The 27,806-nt window shown below is 39.1% G+C and overlaps 1 protein-coding gene across 1 annotated transcript in view; it reads left to right on the plus strand.

Annotated features, from left to right (window-relative positions):
• Positions 1-17,111, plus strand: part of LOC122826479 (plexin-B1-like) — an 82,349-nt gene extending 65,238 nt beyond the window's left edge. Inside the window, exons 28-40 of the mRNA XM_044108451.1 lie at positions 160-306; positions 550-724; positions 1,087-1,190; positions 1,939-2,023; positions 2,420-2,592; positions 5,215-5,375; positions 5,571-5,718; positions 6,310-6,374; positions 6,855-6,930; positions 7,045-7,119; positions 7,815-7,904; positions 16,770-16,861; positions 16,951-17,111. Coding sequence (XP_043964386.1) covers positions 160-306; positions 550-724; positions 1,087-1,190; positions 1,939-2,023; positions 2,420-2,592; positions 5,215-5,375; positions 5,571-5,718; positions 6,310-6,374; positions 6,855-6,930; positions 7,045-7,119; positions 7,815-7,904; positions 16,770-16,861; positions 16,951-16,954 — 1,395 coding nt within the window. The 3' untranslated portion in view covers positions 16,955-17,111. The remainder of the gene's footprint in view (positions 1-159; positions 307-549; positions 725-1,086; positions 1,191-1,938; positions 2,024-2,419; positions 2,593-5,214; positions 5,376-5,570; positions 5,719-6,309; positions 6,375-6,854; positions 6,931-7,044; positions 7,120-7,814; positions 7,905-16,769; positions 16,862-16,950) is intronic.
• The last annotated feature ends 10,695 nt before the right edge of the window (positions 17,112-27,806 follow it).

A 27,806-nucleotide genomic window follows, 5' to 3' on the forward strand; every position in this document is an offset into this window, starting at 1 on the left:
CACAGATCATCTGCAACTTGAATCAAACCTGAAATGTGATTCATTTGATGTGAATCAAATGTAGTTCTCAAGGGACGCCAGTCGGACCTGGCTGCCGAGGCAGAGAACAGTTGGCATTGGAGGATTTCCTAAGTGAATAAATCCTTTCTGCTTGGCCAGGAATCAGCGGGGGAATCGTTTTACATGCTGTTCAGAGCGATAAAACACCAGGTGGACAAAGGACCTGTGGACGCCGTGACAGGAAAAGCCAAATATACGCTCAATGACAACCGGCTGCTACGGGAGGACGTGGAGTACCGCACGCTGGTGAGGATTAGCCCCATTGTGTCACCTGCATTGGAAATTGATACAATATTTATACAGCACCCAAGAAAAATAGTCTTATACCTTGTTTTTTTATTCATATTTCAACGAGATGAGAGTTGGATTGCACAGTCACACCTCCCCCAATGAACCAGATTTTTAGGGAAGAAACAAGCTATAGTTTGGTATGAATGCAGCCTAAAAAGAAGATCTTAGTGTCTTTAACAGCTTTCATCCCTCATCTAGACTCTGAACGTTGCGATGCCGGCCACAGCCACCGGTGGAGCCACTACCAATCAGACGGTTCCGGCAAAAGTTCTGGACTGTGACACCATCACCCAGGTGAAGGAGAAGGTTCTGGAGCAGTCCTGGAAAGGAATGTCGTTTTCACAGAGGCCACACATCGACTCACTGCATCTTGGTTAGAGCTTATTTTCAAACTCTTAACTTTTCCTCACAGTTTGGCCGTGTCATTCTGCTGTAAGCTCCGTGTGGCTGACTCTTTGCAAATGTTAAATTATTTGCTTTATTTTGACACATGGTATTGTCCCCAAGGTTTTTCTGTCTTTTACCTAATGGGGCGACTTTAAGTGAAGTGCTTGCTTGTCAAATCATATTTTTACCTCGTGTAACTCAAGTTATACTCAATACTTTGTTATGATGAAATGTAGTTCCAGTTCATAATACCTTGTTAACTTATTTACTTTGTTGTGTTACCTGGAAGTCTTAAATGCTCAATGATCAGGAGAAACTTGACTTGTTGTGAACGTTTCTCCCCTGCAGAGTGGCGGGCCGGGGTCGCAGGTCACCTCATCCTGTCAGATGAAGACCTGACATCAGTAGTTCAAGGCTCCTGGAAGCGCCTCAACACATTACAGCACTACAAGGTCAGTGCATGTCTCTAAACTACTTACCACACCCTGCTGAAGTATTTATACCCCTTGACGATGTGTTGGTTTTTTTCCAACGTTTTTACTTTATAACCACAAATCTTTATGTATTTCAGTCATATTTTATGTGAAAAACTAACAAAATATTGAAGCTGAAGGACAGTCCCAAATGGTTTTTAGAATGTTTAACAACAAAATCTGAAAATTGTGACATGCATTTAAATTAACCCAATGCTGTAGCTCCGCCCATGACGGACTGCATGTAGGGACCAAGTTTTGTTCTACTTTTACTTTTTTACTTTTATTTGTTTTGATTTTTTTGTTCAGCATTGTATTCTGTTTTTTGTGTGTATGGAAAAAGTAAACATCACCCTGATAAATAAGTAAAATAAAAGTAACCAGGGTGGCACCAAAGACTCGGTTTGTGAAAATCATAATTCTAGTTATCATAATAACATACAATAATTATCAAAGTAAAGAGAGGCTTGTTTCATCAAAAATGTTTAAAGCTACACATATGTTTCCTTTCCCACTGCCTTTTGATGTGGACATTAATGTTAAAAAGGTTGAAAAACATTAAGGCTTTTTTTAACCTTCATCTTAAAGGACATGAAGGTTAGTGGCTGTAATGTTACAAAATGCAGAAATGTTGAGGGAGCAAATACTTTTTGACCAACTTTTTGTGTGGATGAGTGTTTTTTTGCGTTCATGGGGAAAACGTTTAACAACTGCGATGCCTGAGCAGGTCCCTGACGGAGCAACCGTGGCCCTCGTTCCCAGGAACAACAAGCATCACCTGCATGACAGCCACGACTACATGCCTGGAGAAAGTAAGTCACAAATACACAGGAATACAAGCAAGAAAAATATTACAACATAAAGCTTTGGTTACAATACTTACACTGAAGTTTTGAGGCTGAAGATGAAAATGGATATTTTTTTCGGAAATAAGTCGATAAATAGGTATTTTGAAATCAGTTGCAGATTCATTGTAAGGAAAATATAGAAAAATGTGAAGTTTCCCAAAGGTGATGAACATAAAAAGTATGAAATATGTTTATTAATTTCATATCAGTTTTTTAAGCAGTAATATTTCAATATTTTATTATTATGTACTATAATAATATATCATTAGCATACAACATTATATTTCAGATGATACAGAGATAATGTACTTAATAGTGAGTGTCAGCCATCCTGACCCAGCTGTCCCCCCTGCCCTACAGAGACCCCTATGTTGGACGATGGGGAGGAGGGCGGGGTGAGGCTCTGGCACCTGGTGAAAGCCAGCGACGAATCAGAGCTGCCGAAGCACCGGCGGGGCAGCGTGCGGGAGAAAGGAGGGGAACGAGCCAAGGCCATTCCTGAGATCTACCTCACACGGCTGCTGTCCATGAAGGTAACACGGCCCAGGGGGAAGAAATGAGATCCGCCTTTTGATTGGTGGAAGCTTAAGTAACATGTTTTGAGCTCAAACAGTCAATTAAACGAGTGCAGTCGATTAAACGCACTTCTATGATTGGACGTGGTCCGAAGCGAGTTGGCAGCATGAGCAGGAAAAACACTTTAAATGTCACTATTCCAACCGCCACCAGCATTAGTCGCTTAAACATCAATAATAGAATATTAGTCTTCCCCAGAAGTCTTCAATGATTTATTACTGTGTAACTTTGTTCTCGTCCTCCACTCCAGCCTAATGATGCAGTAAAACGTCAGTAATGTTTCCCTCAGATGGAGCTTCCATTTAAAAAAAACAAAAAAAAAACAAATTCTGTCGTTTGCTTTTTTTCACACTGTCCTTCATATTTATCTCTTGTGAAGCGCAACGGCCTTAACGAGCCACGGCTCTGTGTCTTTCTGATTCCAAACTGAAACCTCCATGCATTGTGAACTAATGTGTGTTTCCATTATTAAAAGCATGTGAAAGATTCATTTTCATGATGAATGTGACCCAATGCTTTGTTTTACTTTAAATGTTCACTTTCAGACAAACTTTGAGACCCAGTGGGCTGTAAGATAAAATTTATAACATGTCTAAAAGTAAAACCTAAATTGTGTGTTATAAGTCTACCACAGGGCACAGTTCATTTATTAATGTGCATCACTATTATTTTCAAATTTTTTAGGGTTATTATATGAAATGATAAATTTTCCAATGAACAAAAGATGTTTAAATGTCTTCATCAGGCTCCTTAGTCTCATGTTGACTCCAACAATCTGTTACAATACAGTTTGTGTATTAAAAAACATATACTTTTTGCAATATTTCAAATATTCTTGATCAAGGTGTCTATAGATCTAGCCGGTGACTGGTAGCCGTCAGTACATCCAAAAATCCATTTTTATTCCAATCAGTAAAGGTTGAATTTTCAGTAACACTACAAACACTGTTGATAAACAAAGAAAACTTATTATGATCTTACGTCAGAAGATCATAATACAACTGATTTGTATTCAGTTCAAATTAAACAGAATACAAATCAGTTTAATTTGTTTTAAACTGATTTGTATTCACTCATATCTGTAATTTATTCAAATTGAGGGAGAGAGATACAGAGAGAGGCAGACAACAGGAAGGCTAAATGCAGCACAACAAAGTTGCTATACTTTATACTTTTGGACCTTCAACGTCTGTCTGTCATAAAGCATTCTAGATGTAGAAATGCCAGCAATCTTTTTAGAAATCTTAAAGTACAGGCAAACATCTACACACTCTAGAATGTACAGAGAGACTTTTGTTTTTCTATTGCTCGATGTCCATATTGCTAAAAGTTTAATCGTTTTGTTTTTGCTTTAATTAGTAAAATGTGTTTTACAGCAGCTGCTAAAATCAATTGAAGGAGGTCAGAAGTTAACAATAAAATCACAGATCAGAAATTGGCCAACTTCTTATTACCTAACTTTTTTTAATTTATTAAAGTGAAGAAACTTGACAGCAAAGTGTGTGGCGTTGTCTTCAAGCTCTTGTGAATAAAAATCTGACGAGATACAAGATCTGATAGATTCATTTGATCTTCTGCTGTGGGGCAGGTTTATAGAAAATCTGTTCTTGGGAATCGGCTTGTTGGGTCTATTTTGTGTTCAACTTTATTATTTTCTGCCTGATTAGTAGATCCAGGGGAAGATATTCAAATAAATTGTGTACGTTAAACCTTTGAGGAGAATGTAATGATTTCAAATAGCATCAGAACCAGGGACTTAGAGGCTCAGCTGTCTGATAAAGAAGGCTGGTTCTGTTCTGGATAGTTCTTTGATGGATACCTTGCTCCATCACCTACAATGAGGTAATGGAGCAAAGGATTCCTGGAAAAAAAAAAAAAAAAAATGGACAGTGCTGATTGTCCTCTTCAGAATAAAGGTGCGGGTCCTGTGATAATACTAGGAGGGTCATCACACATAAAGCAAGTTTTTCTTGTATTTTGAAGGCATAAGCTTAGATTAGTTTGGTTTTGATGGGAAAGTTATTTTAAAATGCTAAGATGACTGCCCACTGACAATATGTACTTATAATCAGTCAATGGGACAAATATGGGACAGAAGGACTTAAGTGTACACAAAGTGTTTTTGTTCTATGTATCTTACAATAAAAGGGACAAAAACATTTATTTTTTTTATGTCCTGGATAAGTTTTATAGAATTAACCTTTAATCTGACCTTTAATATTGAGGGTCAAAGAAGCAGTAAAGCAGAATGTCCCATTCTGCACAGCCAAGATTCCTCAAGGGTTAAAGTAAGAAGCTCAAATTTTAGAAAAAAGGGAAAAAACTTTAAAAACCCTTCAGCAAGCCTGAAAAATACAGAATAGGGCTCCTTTAAAGCACTACAAGAACAAGTAGCAGAGGATTCTACAAACAATATCTAAAGAAGTTAATGTTCATTCACTTTGTTTTAATTTAATTTAAATGTCCTCAGGTGTGGTAACCTTCAGATGTGAAGTTTGAGGTGTTGCCTGTCACCGACAGCCTCTTGTCTTTTATTTTGAAAGCCATTTCTTACCTTCACCTTCTCTGCACTATCTCAGGGCACTCTGCAGAAGTTTGTGGATGATTTATTCACTGCCATCCTGAGCACCAGCCGCCCCGTGCCTCTGGCTGTCAAGTACTTTTTTGACCTGCTGGACGAGCAGGCTCTGCAGCACAACATCACAGACCCAGAGACCATCCACATCTGGAAAACTAACAGGTAGCTCAGGTCTGGATGTAGGGAGGAGGGAGGGACACCTGACTGTTGCTGCTGTGTGGGCAGAGCTGCACATGGGTTATAGGGAGTCTTTGTCTCTCTTTACTGACAAAGATTTTATAACTCATACTCAGTGCTACAGATGTTTCTCTACTGTTATATTTGGTGATTTTATAGCTCCATCATGTTTTCATCCAGTTTACCGCTGCGGTTCTGGATCAATATTCTGAAGAACCCCCAGTTCATCTTTGACGTGCAGACCTCGGATCATGTGGATGCCGTTCTGTCTGTCATCGCTCAGACCTTCATGGATTCCTGCACCATCGCTGATCACAAGCTGGGGAGGGTGAGGAGATCAGAGCCACTCCTCACAACACATGCATACCTCCTGCTGCCATCTGTCAGTCATTTCTTCATTCATCCACCCAATCAGCCATCGTCCATGTTTTCTCCATCCGTCCCTTTATCTATTTGCTTGTATATCTACCCATTTGTCCATCCATCAATTTCTTTCTCTCTTTCTGTTTCTTTCTTTCTTCCTTTTCAACTTTTACTGTCTTTCCTTTCTTCCCAGTGTTCTCTCTATTTCAAACTTTCCTCCTTTCATTCTTTCATTCCATCTTCTTTCTTCTGACTTACTTCCTGTTTCCAATATTTGATTTTTACATCCTGGGAACTACAAAAATATCTGCCACATTTTAATGTTTTAACATAAAAACTATAATTAACCCTGTCTAGGAAATGAGTAATGAAAGCCCAGCTCAATGTAGTGAGATCAAAGGTCTTTGTTAATGTGCAGCTTAATAATTAACATGTAGCAATGAGGCTAAAAGCTATCTTGTGCATACAAAAGAGAGTCAGTTACTCCTTTTTTAAATTCGTATTGTACTAAACATTTACTTGACATGTCAGTACTTCATGTGTCTTCTTTGTGCAGGATTCTCCGATCAACAAGTTGCTGTATGCCAGAGACATCCCACGTTACAAACAGATGGTGGAGAGGTAAGAATATGGCAGCCGGTCGCCCGGCTGACCGCAGGCACATAAAACTCTCCGGAGGAGAGAAGAGGGAGTGAAGCTGAGGACATCTGTTAGTGGCAGACAGAAGGTAGACTGAGCCTGCAGGCTCTGCCATGCATGGATAGTCTGCAAGCAGACTGCTACAGTTGCTACTGTCAGCTGAACATTAAACCATGCAGATTGCGCTAGTGCTAGTGATATGTTAAAGCTTCACTGAGCAGGAGTCTGTCCAACAAAATAGCTGCTTTCACTGACCTTATGAGGTTAGCTTAAGAACCACTGAATAAACTCTTGTATTTATTTTCTGTATCATATATGCATCTGTCAGAGTTTTGGAACAAAATATATTTAAAACAAAAGTACAAAAACAACAGTATATATGGCAGTATACATAAATCATTTCTTCATGTCATTTTCTTTGTAACATAACTCTGTTTTTCTCTTTTCTTCTTCTTTTTGTAGATACTATGCTGACATCAAACAGACCATCTCTGCCAGTGACCAGGAGATGAACTCGGCTCTTGCAGAACTCTCCCGTGTACGTAAACACTGTGGAGGCCCAGTAGTTGGCATCCATCATTAAAATGTTTTAAATTGAAATATTTACAGCTATTGCTGTTTTTCTCTAACATGTTTTTCTGCCCCAAAACAGAATTATGCTGCAGAGGTCAACTGCCATGTGGCTTTACATGAGCTGTACAAGTACATCAACAAATACTACGATCAAGTGAGTTTCACAGGAGCTTTCTGATTTACCCTGCATTCCATATGGACAGGTGTAAGATTCTCACTGGATGATAACTTGAGTAAAACTAACCCAGTTTGATGGTATCAACAGACCAGTTGGCTCAAAGTCACAATGAGAGTAAAATGATGTTTGTCTGTCTTGTGACCAGAGCAACAATTAAATTACATCCTGAAGTACAACAGAACCAGTTGATGTGCACTAACATGTCTGACCTTGTTGAGGGCGACACTGCTGCTCTAACATTAGCTCCACTAAATATCATGTTGGCGTAGCTCTTCAGCGCCAGCAGAACGAATATTTATTTTTCATGCTTTAGGGTTAGGGCAACAAGCTTTTTAGTTCATGGAGCTCACCATTGATCAGGTTTAAGATATTGTCTAGCGAGGCTGGTTATAAAATTATCGAGGTCTTGTCCAGGATGCAGAATTTCTTTCTGAACAGGGATTAAGTGTTTTTCAGCAATTCTTTAACATTTTTTGAATTTGTTGTTGGTTGGGATTTGTTTTGTAACAGTTTTTGTACTCTAGACAAAAATCAAATATATGAATGGTTTATACATGGTTTTATAAATCAAATATATTAATGAAGACCAATGTGACTTATTGCTGCTTCCTGGTTTGTTCACCATCTGTTTTTACCAGATTTTCTCATCGACTCCTTGCTTCTTTTGTCAGATTATCACAGCTTTGGAAGAGGATGCTACAGCTCAAAAGATGCAGCTCGGTTACAGACTCCAACAGATCGCTGCTGCCGTTGAAAACAAGGTAACAGACCTATGACCCCGGCACCAGGGGAAATATTGTCTCGACTCATAAAAGGAAGGTATCGTTAGGAATACCTGTCCTTGGTCTCTTGGACAAAAAAAAGTTATTTTTATCTAAGGACAAAAGAAGACAAAGAAATATTGTGACTTGAACTGTGGTATTGCTGGAAGGACTGGTTTTACGTGAAGAGAGAGACTGGCGTTGACGGACTGGACCACGTTTCTGGTGATGTAAGTGGTCCTCTCTCTGGGAGAAAAAGGACGCCACTTCAATAAGGAGGGAGAAATGTGAAAAGACTGTGGAATGAAGCACACATCGAAACATTTTGCGTTATTGGCTTTCCTCCTGGGATTTAACTCTTGGAGGGAAAGACGTATCATGTAAAACATTATTTGCTTTGTTTATCTGGGCAAACCGAGCAGAACATTCCCACCCATCAAGGTTAACTTTTTATTCCAAAAGGTACATTTTACCCTAAATGTTGGAACATTTTTCTTTTTCTCTCCAAGTCTTACATACAGGATGCAAACATAATGACTTTTTCTCCCTGTTTTAAGCCCTTCCTCCAAGTCTTACACTAAAAATCTTCTGAACTTTTTTACACGTTGTTTTTACTTCTGTCTGGCTGCCTGGATTACAGGAAGGACTACTGTGGGTTTGTTTTCCTTTCTTTGTCAAAGACAACATTTTGGGTCATCTTCTCTAATGTTGATGTGGATTTTGTAATTATCTGCATTGTTTGAATTGCTCAACATAAGTTTGATCATATTGACTAAACACTTAAACTTTAAGTGAACAAATAGGGTTCTTTATAAGTAAAATGAAGAACACAAAATTAGTAAAAGAACTGCTGTGACTGATGAAATTCCCTCAGAAACAAACTGACATTGAGAAAAGACCCTGACACATTTGTACAGGCTTTGAAAATGATTTCCATCTGCACCGCCCTGTTTGAAACCTAAACAGGTTTCCAGTCAGTGTTTCAAACACTGACTGGAACAAGACTGGATCTTTGTTCCAGTCAGTGAACTGCAACCATCTCACACTGAACGCTCTTCGGTGTCTTAACCGTTACTGACTGAAGATGCACAACTAGGTGTAACATAGAGATGCTATCTATAAAGAAACAAGACTGTGAGAAAGAACAAAACCATCTGGAAAGGTTTTAGTAGGAATCCACATCCTGTAGAATTTACACATAGAATTAGCTATTTACAGAGAAATCCAGAGATCAGAAATCAGCTGTAAATCTCTGATTGGTGCATCTCAACACATTGGTTTAATATTCAGTGTCAACTTTGGAAATTAGATTCCAGTTCACTCTGATTTATTTTCCCAAAGCTCATATGTTGATGCAGAAAAGACGGCAATAATGACATCTTTAAAATCCCGTAGAAGTTTGAAAAATAATTAATACAGTTAGTTCTCTGTGTTTTTGCAAATCTGTTCTACATGCGCATTTACAAAATTGTATTCGGTTGCATTACTTGCACTAATTTTATTCATTGTGTTTTTCTTTTGGATGGATTTCGGTTGTATTTTGGGTGAGAGGAGGCTTTTTTATTTTAAGCAACCACTTCCCATCTACTTGTTACTACTGTACATCAAAGAGCTCATCTGTTGTTTTTTATGTCTGAACTGACAAGTCAGCTGTGCTGTTTTTTTCTTTCTTTAGTTAACATTTATGTTGTTGCTGTCAAAGTGGATGTGAGGTTTTAGCAGTCTGGTGGCAGAGCGAAGCTTTTTATCTTGTGAATAATTCAACCTGTAGGATTTTAAACGATGTGCCTCCTGCTCTGCGATGCCACATGTTGGAAGGCTTTTAGTCTCGTTTTCAATTTTAATTTATTGTTTATTTATTTTAGTGCTTCTGCTGTTGGTCTTTTTTGTTACTGTCAGGCCTACAAACCCGTGTTGGTCGCGTCTCACTAATTCAGATTCTTGTTTTTGTGGTAGGGAAGCAGCTCTGTCCTTCCGTTTTGTGCCGTGTGGTGTTGCTCTGAGAGAACTGTAATGGATCAAGACAGAATCAAAGTCACAATCAGCTTTTCAGATGAATCACTGTCTGTTCCCCCACATTATAAGGTAGTTGGGGATTATGATTTCACATTGCTGCAAGCAGTTACCTTGTACATAAAATCTTTTTCTTTTTTTTTTTTTTTTTTTACAATGCACATTAACGTTGCCTGCTGATTATGTTTAATCAGTTCTGATGTGTGTTCTGTAGATACATACCGTTACCCAGTAATCTCAACTCTTAGCTTTCTCTGACTAACTGATAGGATGAGCCTAACAGCAGCTTAATTCAATGCAATAAAGTGATTCATATGTACACATTGTAGGTATGTTTTCACCTTTTTCTTTAAGAACCTCAGTTGTAGATTTATCACAGTACTGTGATAAATCAGATCAAAGCCTATTTATTTGTCAGAATGGCTCAGTCAAAGTCTAGACCTCTAACCAATTCAAGCCAGTTTGTTCATGTAGTGCCAATTTGCCAATTTGTTAGTCTATCCCAATAAAATACAAACAAAAATAACTATTTGTTTGCTTTTTAGAATATTTATTCTAAGTTGCATCAGAGGTTTAAAAATGTTCAGAGACTTCATGATCCATCCAATCCTGCATGGATTTAGATCCGTGCTGATTTCTTGGCCTTATATTTATGAAAAATACGTTCATGTGCTTGTCCTGCAGAAGGAGTCTTCTTACAACCCTCTGGAAAAATAAAATGGTACCAGCCACTACTGGCTCAAGCCTGGCCCTTCATTAGAGTTGTGGACATAAGTGGGGGTGAGCAGATAAACACCTACACAGTAATGCACTGTCAGTGCCAGTGGAACAGCTGAGGGAGAACAACTTAAAGTCTTTTTTATTTTTGTCATTAAAACTGCATTAAAATGAGATGCTGCGATATTACAGCCCAGAGGGAAAATCTCATCTTCAAACCTTCCTGGATCTTCTCTTTTCTTTTGCTTTCCCCTGAAAAAGATTTTTGTCTATATTTGAAGATCAAATGCGTCATCACGAAGGTGTAGCTCTGTATAATTAAGGTAAAGGCAAAGCTAATTTTATTTTTATAGCACATTTTCATCAACAAGGCAATACGAAGTGCCTAAGAAAACATTTGTTGAAGCCTGCAGTCTTGTAGCGTGTTAATGCTCCAGCTAATTCTGCAATTCCTGGTTATTTCCCCCTGTGCATTGTTCATGTCCAGTTTGCTCTTTTTCTGTATTTCATAATAGTCAACAAAACTTTGATCCCATGTAAAAAAATAAATAAATAAATAAATAAAAAATGGTCAAAACAACTGCAGTTGTCAGCAGCAAAACAATTCATATTTTTTTCATACCCACATGCCCAGAGTCACTATAACAAATTATTGAAATTGTACAAAATTGTCAGCTTCACAAACAAAGCGATGCTGCAATTTATTTTTACACCAGAGTCAGAATTTCTCACTCCCAAATTCTAAAAGTCGACTACAACGCCCATCTAAATCAGAATTCTGACCTGTGGAGTCGGAAGAGTAATCAACACAGATTTAAAAATTTGATATAACAACTGCTTGTTTTAAAGTATTGATAGTATCGGGTACAAACAGGTTATTTGTTTTTCTGACAGTTTGTTTCATTAAATCTGTCTTGGCTCACAGCAGAGTGCAGCTAGCAACCTGTTTGTTAGCCAACATGCCTTTGTTTGGCTAACACACCCAATCACATTGAAATACACAGAGGTTTGTGGTTATAACATGACAAAACGTGAAAAGGTCCAAAGAAGGGGCGCCCCGGTGGCAGTTTTCCAGACAATTACCAGTAACCACTTTCTATATTTTTGTCTTCAAAGTCACTAAATATCTCGACAAAATTGACAAGTTGGGCAACAGCGACTGTCGTTAACGGTACACATACAGACGTGACCTGGTGGGCGGCTCTGTCAGTCAGCCCTCTCTCACAGCAGCGGGAAACGGGACAGTGGCTGATTTTCAGATGTATGCAGAAGTAGATAAGATCAGTTTCATGTGGAAATCAGCTGATCACCAATCTCCCAAATTTTGGCCAATAAATTGGTGCTGTCTCAGTCAAAAGGTAAGGATGCATTTTTAAGGTAAAGTACATATAATTCTGCTGAGGCTTGAAATTTTTGCACTTATGTGAAACTTTTTAGTTTTACATAAGTTTTATTTACTCAACAACATTTTATAATCTTTATTTGAATTTATATGGCATAAAATATAGAAAACCCCTCAAATTCTAACAGAAATGAGAAGGAACGTTGACGTTTCATGCAGCCTTCTTCCTCCTGACTTCATTGTGATACTTAATCTTGTGTCAGAGGTCGGAGATTCTGCTTTGAAGCCAAGTTTAGCCCAAAGGTCAACCTTCCCATGAGAGCAGAGCAAGAAGAAAAACTCTCCAGCTCTGTTGACCTTATTCCTCTCTCATTCCTCTGTGACTTTCCCCACATTTAAATCCAGCCAGGAAAGACGGAGGGAGTGAAACCTGGCAGCAGCCAGGTGAAGGCTTGGTGTGGTTGGTGAGTTCAGTGTCTGCTGGACATTTCCATGTTTGGATCACGTTGACTCCGGCTGCTGCTGCTAGCCCCCACCTTCACCCGCTCTGTTTATCTGCTGCGGCATCAGAGGTGAAAGCGCCGGTCATTTGGCTGTTGTCTCAGCGTGGAACCAGGTTTCCATCTTCACCAACAACCCTAAACAACCCTGTTGGTGTTGATACTGAGATCCAAAACCAGATGGCCATGCAGCGTCACATGTGAGTATACTCTTGCTCCTCTGATGCATGTTGTCTTTGAGTTTCACTGCAGGATTATGCAAAGTCACCAATTATGGAATATGGTTTTCTTAAACTATGATGTTGAATTTCCATGTTGGAATATTTTCTTCATCAAACAGATTACTGACTTCTCACAGATAAACAGTTTCTTTCCAAGCAGGCTTGAAATTCAACATTTCATCTCATACCAGTGAAGAAACAACACACAGACAGATCAGCTGTATTTTAGAAGAGTGACTTATTTAGAGCTTTAGACAACAGCTTATTTTGTAGAGAATGTAAAAACCATATTTACTTTTACAATTAGATGCTTCAAAACTAGAGAGCAAAGTTGCGCTGATTATTTCCAGACATGACGTGACTAGAGGCCCTCCATCCACGCAGTCCGCTTTTGAGTCGGCAGCAGGTGGGACAGTGAGTTCTAGTGTTGCACGGCAAAATGAGTTACAGCAGTCAGAAATAGTGCAAGTTCCGGCACGGCTGATTTTCTTTCCGAGTCCCCGGCAGCAGGACGAGTTTCCACTGCAGAGGGTCCCTGAGGAAACTCCTCACTGACACACAAACACTTTTACCTGCAGAATGAAGACGGGGTGAAACAGGAGGCTAAAAGAGTCCAGTGTTTTGCTTTCTTACACTGTTTTGTGTTCTTTAGGAACGGAGATGGCTCATCTGACCGTTTAGGACAGGGGTCTCAAACTCCAGTCCTCGAGGGCCGCAGTCCTGCAACTTTTAGATGTGCCTCTGTTGCATCAAACCTGAATAGAATCATTAGGTCATTAAGGCTCTGGAGAAGGAGGAGGTAATTAAGACATTTCATTCCAGTGTTTTGTACCTGTGAGACATCTAAAAACTGCAGGACAGCGGCCCTCGAGGACTGGAGTTTGAGACCCCTGGTTCAGGAACAGCTAAAGAACCCAATCATCTCTACATGGGGGAAAGTCAGCCAGAGAATACCGCTACAGTATGTGTAGTAGAGATGCACCGATCCAAAATTAATATGTGGATCAGAGCAACACTGTAACATATAAAACGTGAGTGCAACACTTTGCCACCATCATGAAGACGGAGAACACAGGCAGTGTGATCTGAACCAGGTTTTTCTGAGAATAAGTTGGGCTGCAGAGCTTTTTAAGGTTTCAGTTTTACTGAAAACTATTCTTACTATAAACCAGAGACAGTTTATAGTAACGTCTCTGGTTACTATAAAACCAGAGACGACTCAGATGTGAACCAAGTTAGCTTGGTTCACATCTGAGTCGCTTCTCGTGGCCCTGATCCTTCATTTCATGCTTCAGTCTGAATGTTTTTCCTCCTGATCTTCCTTCATGCTCCTAACATGAAGCAGGGTATCAGCACTGCTGTCTGTAAGATACGACAAACCCCTAACGCAGTCATAAATTACACACTAGCTCATCCCATGTTCTGGGATATTGGAAACAGAGATCCAACTCAAAAGTTCTTTGAGATTGTTAAAAACAAAAACAAAACCCAGCGTGCCATGCGTTGTTCAGGTTACAGGAGGACAGAAACAGGATTATTCATCATCTTGCTCCAGTATCCTGCAGGCAGGTCTGAGCATATTACTCACAAACGGTCATGGAAGGGCTTCTGAGGATGGTGCTAGGCCAGAAATAGCTGTAGCTCTCCAAAGCCATGTGAAAACGGCTTCCTGCCTGTTTTTTTAATATTCAGATTACTTTGGGAGACATTTGTTTCCATGTTCCGACTGGGTATTACTGTGTGTTCCTGTGTTTAATCCTGGATGTTATTACTGCAGGTGGTTACCACCCTGTCCAGATTGGAGACTCTTTGAACAGAAGATGCCAGGTGGTGTTTAATCTTGGCTGGGGCTTTTTCTCCACAGTAGGGCTCTTCATGGACCTCAGGTGAGGTTAGTTTAGGGGAGGAAAGAGTAAAACAATTAGGGTGGAGCACAGCAGAGGCAGAAAGGTAAAGTACATGACTCTCATACCTCTGTATGTGAATCATGTGCTTTACACCTGATAGTAATAGGGGGAACCTGTTAGTTCCTGCATAGTCCTCCAGGGGGAGCACTATCCAGGTTTTCCTTTTCTCCTGTCCCTCTTTGATCAGTCCAGCGGTCCTGTTAGCTGTCACCCCTCCAGCCAAAGGATCATTCAGCTGCTTGAAGAATTCAAGCTGACTGGGGTCAACGGGGTCTGTGTCCTTTATTTGTTTATTTCTGAACTTTAGGGATGGAGGATGTATAGTGAGGGTCAAATTGTAAAGCGTGGACTCTGCGTTCAGTGTTATCCTCTTTCCAGATGAGTTGTAGTGTAAGCATGTAGATTATTTTTGTTTTCACACCTGATAGTCCAGTAGACTGAGTTCGACTGGGGACCAAACTTTTAGCTGAAAACTTACCACAACATTTAGCTGGTACAGTTCACTTTTAAATCTAGACTGGAGTCGCATCTTTTCATATTTGAACTGGACCAGAATTCACTTCAACCAGTCACATCAGAGATGGACTGTACCTTCATAGAGCTCGGACTACCTTCACACTCCATGTAAGATCATCCACACAGACATTAAGCCAGAAAACATTCTGCTGCTACTGAAGGAGCACAACCCTGTTACACCAGCAGGGGGCAGCAGCTCCCTCTCTTTACCAGCTGTAGAGTGGAACAAGACCACAGACACAGCTGTTTTCTTGTTTACAGGTTTCAGATATAGAAAGTTTGTCATCTGCTGATCAGTAACATATATATTAAAAAAACTAAATGTAATATATCACCAAGGGAGGGGGGGAGTGACTCATTCAAATTCTTTTTTTAATCTGCTTTAAATATTAAAGCAGTTATTTATCTTAACTGAACTGAGTTCAATGATTATTTGTTTGACTATTTTAGAGACAGAGGAAGTGAATCTGTACAAGTTAAAATAAATTTCTGTGAAGATTGCTGATTTGGGAAGCTCCTGCTGGGTGGTTAGTTCTCCATTTTTCACTGACCGCAGTGATCTGACTTCACTAGCACTTTTCTTCCACTTGAGATTTACCCCATAATTACAAATACCTCTATTTTATGTTTAAACAGCTGTCTGCTGACCCCTAGTGGCCACAAAATAGTTTAGCCATTTTAAAAAAAAAAGTATCTATTAAAATCTTAAGCCTTTTCATAAATATTCATAATATAAAACACTAAAATATTGAAAGTCAAAAACTATACACACAACTGGCGTATTTGTTATTTTCTGATGTCCTGTGTGACTCACCGTTCTGACCCAGTACAAGCATTTCAGTGAAGAGATCCAGACCTGTCAGTACCGGTCTCTACAGGTCCTGCTTGGATCAGAGTACGGTCCACCAGCTGATATCTGGAGTGTAGCCTGCATGGTGAGATACCAGCTGACCACAGTTTGATGATGTCTGCTTTGCTTCATCGATCAACTTCTTTTTCCATGTTACTCTCGAGAACTAATTAATCTTTTTGGAAACTTTTGGTATTTTTTATTTGTGGGAATTCATAGCAGGGGTTAAAAAATATCAATGGAATCTTTAAATTTGTTAATCACAACTGAAGTTAAAGTATTAAACAAGACTTTTTTCTCAGATAATAATACATTTTGGTTGACATTAAATACCCACTAGGTGTCAATAACTATGAGGAAACTAAGTGCTCAGCTGTGATTTTGACGCCTGTTTACTCTCTGCCATAGCAACCATTAACCAATATTTAATAGTAGATTAGGAAAGTAATGTTTTGTGAAACTGCTTAGTTTGGTTTAAAGAAAAACAAAAAGCAGAGTCACAAGTTGGGACGGCTCTTTAACTAGCCACACATGTGACCCTGAATGTTCCCCTGGATTCTCCCAGGCCTTCGAGTTGCTCACTGGAGACTCGTTGTTCCACCCCAAAGCCAGCGAGTTCATGTCCCTGGAGGCAGGTGGGTTTAATTCAGCGAGCTGACACTAACAGAGAGAGGAGGCACGCACCGACACGGGATTAAATGGGATTACAGCACGCCTTCATTGTAGCTGGAGATGCTAATTTGTCCTGAAACTGTGTGTGTGTGTTGCGTAACATTTGTGGCGCCTCCGTCCACCTCAGACCACATCGGCCAAATCGTCGAGCTCCTCGCCAGAATTCCTCCAGATGTTGTCCAGTCAGACAGACATCAGCTCAATACTTCGACCAAAGAGGTACAACCACACCTTCTTCTTCTTCAAACTAAAGTTTAGCTCAATTTCTAAAACGAACCCTGTTTTTTTTACTGTATGTTGCTGTGCAGGTGATCTCCATCATGTTGGTCCGCTGAGGCCGAGGAGACTTTATGACGTTCTGGTGGAGAAATATAACTTTCTGCTAGAGGAAGCCTCTGAATTCTCAAACTTCCTTCTCCGTGTGCTGGATTATCACTCAGAGAGAAGGGCAACTGCTGCACATTGCCGTCAACACCCATGGTTGACCTCCAGTTAACCTCCTGAAGACCCTGTGGGCCTAAAGGCCATGGAAAGTTCTCACAGCCAGATGTTTTCAACAGCAAGACCTCAACGGTTTCAGGGCATCTTTGAATTTTCACATTTGGGGAATTCCTGCTGCACTTATTTAGCATCAGAAAGAAAATCTTCTGCACTTGAGCTTCACGAGCACTTTAGGCGTTTTTTCTCTCTCTCATTTTCTTTATTCTCCCTGAATTTTGTTTTAGAGACCTTAGATATAAAAATCCTGACTGTCTTTACACTGATAGTCTTGAGCCTGAACTGTCATGACCATCAAAAGGTATTCATTCATCTGCTTTATTAAGAGTTCTTAATAAAGGCTTTATATTTAGATGCGGTTTTACAGCAAAGCAATAGATTTTCCACTGACATGTTTTATGAAAATAATGCTAAATGAATGTTGAGTGAATTTTAGTCTGCTGTTGTCTGTGTTAGCTTCTTGGTATATTCTCACAAAACGTCTACCAGGAAGCAACCGTTTCTCAGGAGACCTTCTTCATGAAGCAAAACGTAGAACCAGGAGCTGGTTTTTACCAGGTTACAAAACATCTGAACTTTGAAATTATTGCTAATGTTCTTTATCCCAATTATGTCCAGAATACTGCAATAAGTTTGCAATTATGATGTCAAATATACACACATATAATATGTCCAGCTTTTGCGACTGAATTGTGACATATCCCCTAATGGAGAACAGGCAATAAGCATAACGCTGGCAACTCATGCAGCAATGTCCGCTAACGCGAGTATCAGGAGTATTTAATGTAGGTCAGTGGGGTGGTAGGTAAAGAAATGTAGAAATTTATTCAGTTGATTAAATCCAAATCAGCCAATGTAGTCTAAATTATGATTGCATAGGTTTATTGAATATTTCATATACCATATCAAACTGACAAATTAGCAGAAAATCATTGCAAGCTAACTAATTTGCATAAGACAGGTCTACACATAGCAAAACACAGCTCTGAAAATGGGATTTTTTGAGGAAAAAACCACTTTGCATGTTTATGGTTTCCAGAAATATGAGTGTGGAGAAAAATGTTTAGTGGAGCTATGATGAGTATTTAAAAAAAAACAACTATTTAAGACATAAAAATAACAAGTAAAATGAACAAAAAATGTATTGTAATGTAATTAAGGCAGAACGTACATGTGGATGTTTGATATTTAGAAAAGTGGGGTACAAGGAAAACACATCTCACAATGAACACTCATCAGTACTCATAAAAATTAATGCATAAAAAATAAACCATAAAACATTGAAAAATGTTCTATTTCAGAACTTGCCAATTGAAGAAATGTCTCAATCTGACTCTAGGTATCTTTGCGTCACCAGTTAAGTCGCTTTTAAATTATCTGTACCTTTTTACATACCAGGTTTCTGAAACATTAGTGATAAGAGAAACTATTGGCTGTAGTCGCTTTCTGTCAGCTTCATAGAGCGCAGCTTAAAAAATGGTTTTATGAAGGTGTTAAAACAGTAAACGACTGACGAGTTCAATCAAAACAGCATCTGTTAGCGTAGCTCTACAGCAAACTCAAACTGTCTAACATAAACACACTTTTATCAGGAACAAGTTAATTAAAGCAAATGGACAGAACCACACTAGTGAGTGAGTTTAGTGGGGAACAATCACTAAATACTGAAGAAACTCTGGGTTGTTTTCCTGCATTCCAGGACTGTTTTGTTTACAAGCAAACACGTAGCCATGGTTTTAATGTTTGGGAGATTCCTGCAAATCACTGATCAGTACCACCAACAACAGACCCTGACTTGGACGTCCACCAGCCAAAAGTAAACAAACTGAAAGTAAAATATTAAAACAAAAGACAATGATATTAATATAGAATTTAAATAACATTAAATGTCTTTTTGCCCACTGTTTGTCTGAATGCGTTTCATGTTGCATGGTATTCTTGAGATTAAACTTTATCAGATTGACTTGAAATACCATTCTAGGTTTAGCCTCTTTTAGCTCTGTCATTGCATTTCATACACTATGCAATCCATTGGCTCTTAAACCGTTCAGCTTTATATATAATAAATAACAGCAGCAATGACTTGACTAAATCAGTTGTACAAGGGCATAATGAAAGCATATGTATCTCCACAGTTTAAATCTTTTATATTGATTATTGGTGTTTTATGACGAAGTGGGTTGAGGACCCAATTGAAGTCTGGCTAATCAATCCACTACGGATGTGACTTTGTGTCTGATGTCTTAAACTGAGAAAACTTCAGTCTCCAGAGTTAAACCAAAGCAGGTGGAGAAATCACAGACATCTACTTCACACTCTGAAGCACCTCAACTTTGGTGCAACTGCTTAACCAACGGTTTTCATTTTTACATCAAGCAGTGACCTCACTAAAACCTTCTACATCATCACAGGTGAAATGCCCGAGTCTGTGGGACAAACCTAAAAAGTAATGAGACATGAACATTGTTTGGTCTTTCTCTGTTATGTCAACCAATCCAGCTGTAGGCGCGGCACTCCACCAATGGGTTTTCCTTGTAAACGACCATATATCCGCAGTCTGTCCGCACCCGATGACACTTCTTTGGCCATGAGGTAGGTTTCATCGGCCTGCAACAAGCACTTGTGAGTTGCCAAGCTTTATAAAATGAAAATGAACAAATAACAACCAAGGAGAGGGAGAATCTACTCACGAGTAGCAGTAGAATCCAAATTCATGACAGAAGCACTTATCACAGCCTCTCCTGAAGGTATCCCCGGGTTTGAAGAGCTTGTCCTTGTAGAAACAGATACCTGAGGAGAAAACAAGAGCCACAGTTGCATTGCTGTTTGATCTGGAGTGGAGTCATATGGAGGAATCCAGAGGTCTGACCAAGATAGGTGAAAATGTACTTCACACATGTTCCACTGGGAGGACTTTTACTTTACCCTCTCAGTGAAGGATGTGACACCTCGCTGGGAGAGGTCATGCATGCTAATGGCCAAACCTAGCGTCCTCTGTAAGTTCTCCCATGCCTGAAGGCCGTGAAAAGCTTTTCATATGCGGTTTGTCACCTTGAAAAGGGAGGTCAGAGGAAGCGCACTAATCTGTTACGAAGAGCCCCAAGAGGCCAAATGCAAGGTCAGAATACAGCGGATGAAAGTTTGACGTCAGGCATTTCGAGCTTCTTCAACTGCTGACAGTAGCAAGCTAGGGATGCTTAAACGTTTCAAACTTCAGCTATGGCAGGGCTTTACATGCTTTTGATTAATTGCTGCCAGGAAAGAAAGGGAGATGTCCTTACCTTTTTGGCGGTACACAGAAGCTTCCAAGGTTTCGCTGCACAACAGAAGGATGAGAGCAAACAGCAGCCATGAAGAGGACCGCTGAACATCATCTGCTGCTTCTGACATCGTGAAATGAAAGATGTATCAACCCTTACTCAATAAGTTTCAAGTTGTGAAGTCAAATCCAAATTCCAGCAGCCCTTTTTGAGAGTCTACTACAGACTGCCTAATATTTATAGTCTAACATATCCCCTCAGGGGAGGAAAAAAGTGTATCCACATGTTTAGTTTTGTGTTTTCTTCCAACTTTTGTTCCAGAGTGAGGTGTGTTTGGATCTTGGCTGTGTACTCACGCGTCCCTAAGTATTAGCTTCAGCTGATGCCACATAAACGTGGGTGTAAAGAAAGGCCGGCACTTTGTGATGGTCAGCAGGCGTCATCAGTGGTCTCTGAACAGCTGGGGCCTCTTGTCTCCGTGCTTACCGTGATTCTTTTTGTTCCCCCTTCATTATTTATCACCTTCAAGCTGGAACAAACAGATGCTGACTCTTGAAAGTTTAATCTATTTTTATGACTGCTGACTCGTGTACGGAGGGAAGCGTTCTTTGCTGACATTAGACTTTATCTGATGGACCAAATTATCCCAACATCCCATTTTATAGCAGCAAAAAGGACCAAATTATATCTAATCAGGATTTCTCTGTAGCGTTTAAATATAACCACCAGACTGGGAACTGCAGAACAAAGAGAAAATGAAGCATTGCAGTTTATACAAGACGTTTTCTGTTAAAGGTTTAACAAGATAACCATAAAACACAAAGTAAAGACTCATTTACTACCAAACAACATGTCATGTACAGTTCTGAGCAAAAGTCTGGAGTCTTTTCTTTTTTTTTCTTTATATTTAATTCCTGGTAAACAGAAAAAATTAAATCAGATGACCAAATTTGAAAAAAAAAAAAGATTTTTTTAATGCTTTTGGAAATGACTAATGCAGTGCTCAATGGTTGCATTAAAACAAACATGGAGGGGGATAAAAAGGCTGCTAGCAGCTCAGTTCCTGGTGATTCTGCCGCAAAATATCAAGAAACCTTAAATCATGTTGTGTATGTTAAGGCAGCTCTGATGGGACAGTGTTATTTGCTCAAGTTATCTTCACTTGTGTTGCAATAAACATGACAGAGGGGTTTTTTTTAACCGCTGGATCGGCAGAAGCTGCAACAAATACTGTAAAAAAGACAGTTTGGCAAATTGTAAAATGAAAATCACCTTTGCACTTTTGTATGCTTTCAAAGTATTCATAACAATTAAGAATAGATTTAGTTGCAAAGAAATGGATCATTATATTCATTGAATTACAAAAACTGTTCAATCAGCTCCACAGAAAGACACACAACCTTTGTACAGAAGAGTGACTGAAAACCTTCATTATGATGCGAAAGACTGATGGACAGAAAAACTGCTTTAACTTATTGATGCTCAAGGTGCATTTACAAATTTCTCAATCATACTTTGTTGTTCACACACACTACTATTTCACTACTTATTTGCTTAATTAGTAATAACACAATGCAGTCTGTTAAGTGATTATTTTTTACACTTTCATGACTGTACCTGAAAACCTGCCATGCTGTAGATTTACTACAGAGAAATGATGCATCTGACATTTTGTTTTCTGTTTCTTCCTACCTGAAGCACACTTTACAAAATCTAGTGTCATGGTCAGGTACAAGAAAAACAGAGTAAAAAGGAGCATTTTCCCAAAAAAACCTTAGAAAATTGTGAAGAACAAGTGATCAAGGCCAACGTTTAAAAAATACAAAGACAATGAACACAAAACTCTTACATTACGATAGAAAGATCAGGAAGTTCACAGTTATGTCATGACTACAACATGTCTCCATAGCACACAAACCCACACATGGACACAGTTTGGTCCCTAACTTCCTGACAGCCTGAGGTCAGTAACCATTTAACAAACCACGCTCTGACAAAAGAGAAAACAAACCAGACAGCAACGGACTGGAAGGAAGGCACTGCAAAGTCTCCATGTTAACTCTACAGTTACTCAAGATAACATTGTAATAACTCAGTGTTTGGACTCTTTGCTGTTTCTCAACTTGATGTTGAACACAGAGTTCTAATTCTAGAGGATTCACAATGCACAGGAAGCTAAACTTTCTTTAAGAGACCCAGGTGGAGCCAGCTGGTTGACTATCACTATATAACAAGTCTCATTTTAACTTCAAAGAAGGAGGCTTTACCTATTGTTCTACCAAACTAGCAAAGAATGCCATATTCTTTTTATGACAGACAAATGTTTAAGGTTTTGTTTACTGTCTGGACGTTGAAAGTGTTTTCAGAATTTTGATTGGGGGAAAAACTCGACCAGACTGCCACACACCAGGAATCTGCTGTAATTGTCATGCCAGGCCACTTGCTGTGATTTTAGCTTTTGTTGATACGCGCTTCAACCAGAACTTATGCGTTCGGCACATGTGTCGTTTCACACCTGCGGAGTGCTTCACATCTTCACTGGAGGTGTTCCTGAAAAGTTCCCCTCCAAAGCATGGATTCATTTCAGAGCGATGACACCTGCACACAGTCTTCAACGTTCAACCTCATCTGCAGCCTTCTGGTGCTGCTTCAGAAAAATGTTCTTGCTAATGCTTTCCTTTTTCTCACAAAAATACCTTCTTTAACTGTAAAGGACTGATGACTTATTTTACCTCTGCTATTTTTAATTTCATGGAACTCCTATACATACATACATACACACAGATATATATATATATATGTCAATGTTGTTTTCTTATGGTTATTTAACTTTTCAAGAATTGCTGAAATTGTTTGCACGTTTTGAAAAACCATTCAAATTATGAAAATGAACCACAAATACTGAAGTTCCTAGAATTTAAATTTGTCCTTGCCGTACTGTCTCTTCTTTTTTGTTTTTGTACCTTTATGTGACCCTGCATGCTTTTATCTGCCACTTTGCTGAATTACAGTTAAGGATATTTTAAATCCATTTCAATAATTTAAAAGAATCTTCTTAATTAGTTTTGTAACTTCTCTTAACAGAACATTTAAACTGAGGTTTGATGGAGTCCGAATGATCGTTGCAGTGAAAAGATCCAATTTCTCTGGATGACTGAGCTCAGTAACTAAAAGTGAAAGAATGTCAAAGGTCACCGTCACCTTGTGAGGTAACTGCAGGTTTTTCACCTCGCCAACATCCTGTCATTTGCATTCTTCCTGAAAACCTCCAGGTTTATGTTTCCCCTCCCGGTGAAGCTGGTGGAAGTGAAGGCTTTGGTCAGATGTGTGTGTGGTAGCAGTGAGGTAGGTAGAGGTCAGCAGCTACTTCATGACCGAGCCAAGCTGCATGCGGCTGCATGTGGTTGGCTGAGTGTTGCTAAGTGAAGGTTTGCCTCCAGAGTGTGGAGGGTCCACAGGCTGTTCAGATACAGCAGAATAGGACCACACACACACACACACACAGACACGCACACACACACGCACACACACACACCAACATGCCTGATGGTATTCGTTCTCGTAGCAACACTGGCAAGTCCAAATGGACTCGCATTACAGAAGCACAGAGCAGTACTAAGCCCCTCCTCCTGGCTCTGATTGGTTGTTTCTGACCAGGAGAGCTTAACTTCATCAGATGGCAAAAGTATCTCAGGGAGGTGATGGAGGAGATCGATCTTTTCACTGCTTATCTCTCAGACTGTCACTACATGGTGACATACACAGATTAAGATGAAAGTTTTAATATTCCATCTTTAACATATTACTATCTACAGTGACTTTCAAATACCAATATTTTTGCGATGTAAAACAAATTCAGTTTTCTTCACGTTTGTTTGTATTACATTTTTAGCAACAAGGCAGTTCAAAGTGCTTTACGTCATAAAACATAATACAGTAACCAGTTATGGGACAAGCAATAAGCATGACATTTTGTCAAAAGCCATCATCACAATCATCAACATGCAACAAATGTATTGATCAGTGTTTGTTATTATTAATCAGAGGCAGCTCTAAGCAGGAGGGTTTTAGTCCTGATTTAAATGAACTCAGTGTTTCAGCTGTTTTTCAGTTTTCTGGAAGATTCTTCCAGATTTATGGTGCATAGAAGCTGAATGCTGCTCCTCCATGTTTGGTTCTAAGGGTTACAAACCAAACATCTGTGATAGTTATGGTAATTAACCTCACTTCATTGATTTCAGCAACTTAATTCACAAAGTGAAACACATGATACAGAATAATTCCACACAAATGCATACTTTAAAGCCTTTATTTCAGTTTGCATGTTTATTTCTTGCTCACAGCTGCTAAAAACGGCATTTAATATTAGATTACAGCCGACCAATAAACAACATTTTAACCAGGAAATCTGGGCTTAATAAACAGTAAGTTTGATATCTGCTTAAAGGTTCTAATTTTCAAAAGCCATTTTTAATCTGACAAATGAACCTTGTTGGAATGCATCTGATTTATTGAACATGACAGTATTTGAGGCTTCAACCAGATCTAGAGAATGCAGAATTTAATTTTCAAATATAGGATGATTCCATGTTGCAAAGGACATGCAGCAATCCAAGATTCATACAGTTTGATCAGACATGCCGGACCTGTTCTTCAGCTGACTTCCTCCATATGATCTGAGTCCATCCTGTTCCTTAACCAGCTGTGTGATCCAAGCTCTCCAGTGAGGCAGGGGCCTACTTAAAGGCCACTCTTCACTGAAACGCCTCATCCAGGGGGTTTGCTTACTGCGTCTATTAACCACATCAACAAAAACTGGAACTGAATCTGAAAAAATATGCTCAGTGTTTTTTTATTTTTTTTATATAGATATGCACACAATCAGGTTATTACTGTTACTGCTGCCCAGTAATATTCAATCGGCTACAATAAGCTTTCTGACGAGGCGTCTGACCTGAGACCATGAGCACAACCTGACACAAACTAACCTTTTAAAAGGGCAAAAATCAACATTTTTGAGCTTTATATAATGTAATGTTATTCCCTGGAGTGTTGCCCTGATTCTTTCAAGCATGTTTGAGAAATCTTTTAATCTCCCATGGCAACCATTCAACTGGGTGGACCTAGCTCCGCCTTCAAGGCACAGACCAAGGTTCCACGTCACAGAACAGCCCTCCCCCACAACCCCCCTCTCTCTGCTCCTTCAGACTAGCCAACAGCAATTAGCAAACACATGAGGGAACTATGCATATGCTAAGCTCATTATTGGAGCTACGTCTCAGTGAAATGCTGGTAAAAATGTTGTTAAAGGGTTAATAGAAGAGCCATGTTGTGTGTGTGGGGGTGGAAGTGGAGGCTTTGGTCAGATATATATATCTTTGTAAAAAGACATTGTAAAATGCCTGGAAAAAGCATAATACAAAAAATAAATAAAAAAGGTTGTGTAGGCTTTTTGTAGCTGCTGTACTCAACTGAATCAATGGTGTGTGGCACTTTTTATACTTCAAAAATAGATACAAACCCTAAATGCGTGAGAAGCTCTGCTGGATGCCCAGTGCTGAGCTGCTCCATGTGGACCTCACAGAACAGGAAGCCACTGATGAATTACAGGTACTTACTGCGACAGCCTGTGGAGTCTCCAGTCTCCAGTCGCTGGTCGCTCCATCGTCTGTGTACAGTCGGGACTGTGTGATATTTTTGGCCGTGTGACTCAACACCAACGCGACAAAAGACGTGACAAGTCTTAAATAAATAATATTATGTTAGGCCTGGCATCGGGCCTCGGGTCTCTGTGATGCCTGGGATTAAGATCATCTGATAACTAGCAAATCAAATAGAGTTGGGAATTCCAATAAAAAAAATGAATAAATAATGTAATTTATTTATAACACTCAATCCTATTAACTAGTTTTATTTCTGGGAATACTGCACTTTGGCTGCATTTTCACTGATAGCACACTTGTGCAATTTGACATTTTGAAAACGAATTTGCTTAATGGAAACGTCAATTCCAAAAAACAATTATTTTTCTATAAAAATTGCGTCGTGAGGATGAGGTGTTTTTTTTAATTAATTAATTTTTTTCTTGTTGGGTCGAATTGAAATTGGTTTATCTCGTAAAACTGCAACAGAAACAATTGTTTCGTATCAGATTAGTCACATGACCAACTTGATGTTACTACTGTCACAAACCATGAAGAAGACACCAGGAAGTAGTTGGAGGATGAAGGAGCGGTTTGTTTATTCACAGGTGATTTTAATTGCCTTTCTTAATTAATGGAAACACTGTAATTGAGAAATAATTTTTTGTTTTTACATTAGCAGCATATTGACCAAGTTTTGAGCACATTTGTAATGGAAACGCATTTGGTCTAATCCAAGTAAAAGATTTTAAAAAAAAAAATGTGGGAACTAGATAAAATTTTTTAGTATTTGCATTTTTCTTTACAAATTTAAATATTTACTGTAGAAACATAAAATATTTTAATATTTAGCTTTTCTGTGAATCACTGAACCAAAGTTTAGCTCTACAGAAAAGCTGCTTCACATCTGGCACTTGTAAACAGATGTTCCAGCTCAAACAACTGGACTGATCATCCAAAGTGCTGCTTGCTTACTTGTGTTCTTGGTGTCAGTAACTGTATTTCCATTACAAATGTGCGCAAAACTTTTTCAATATTCTGCTAATGTTGAGAAAACACTTTGCAATTCTGCCGTTTCCTTTAAATAAGAAATACAATTAAAATCAAACATGAAAGCTTTTGATACGTTGTTAAAACATTCATCCCAGCACAAAAACTTTCTAGAGGAAAATGTGGCTTTTTTTTTTGTCTTTTTAGTCAACAGAAATGCAGCTACTTACAATCACATCAAAGGAATGTTATCTTCAACCTAAAGCAGCGTCACCCTGGATGTCTCTGTCCGACACCATCAATACACCCAACACCCTGTGAGAAAAATCTCCATTCTTCACAGTCCACTGAGGCTTGGATTTGATGCTTGGTTTTACATGACGCCAATTCAGAACACATGACAACTCCAGGTTCAGATACAAACGTAATTAAACACATTCTGATTCTGGACTGCAGTAAATCTGCAGTAAATTCATTTTCTTCCAATCATGAAGGAATTGAGGCAAAAAACAAGTTTTTAATCTACTGGTCTATGTTCCAACCCTCACCTGTGGTCATGAAATATGATCTGAAACAAGATTCCTTCTGATTACTTCAGACTTGGAGTTTTCTTATGAATCTCCATCGTCCAGTTTGGAGTTAGATTTCTGCTCTTCCACATGAAAAGGATACAGTTGAAGTGGTTTGGTTTATCTTCTTCTGTAGAAGACCCCAGGAAAGATGAGGAAGGGAAACTCTGTATAAGTTCTGATGATCGAACGCCTTTGCATTCCC

The sequence above is a fragment of the Gambusia affinis genome, linkage group LG01, assembly GCF_019740435.1.
Source record: "Gambusia affinis linkage group LG01, SWU_Gaff_1.0, whole genome shotgun sequence".
Classification (NCBI taxonomy): Eukaryota; Metazoa; Chordata; class Actinopteri; order Cyprinodontiformes; family Poeciliidae; genus Gambusia; species Gambusia affinis.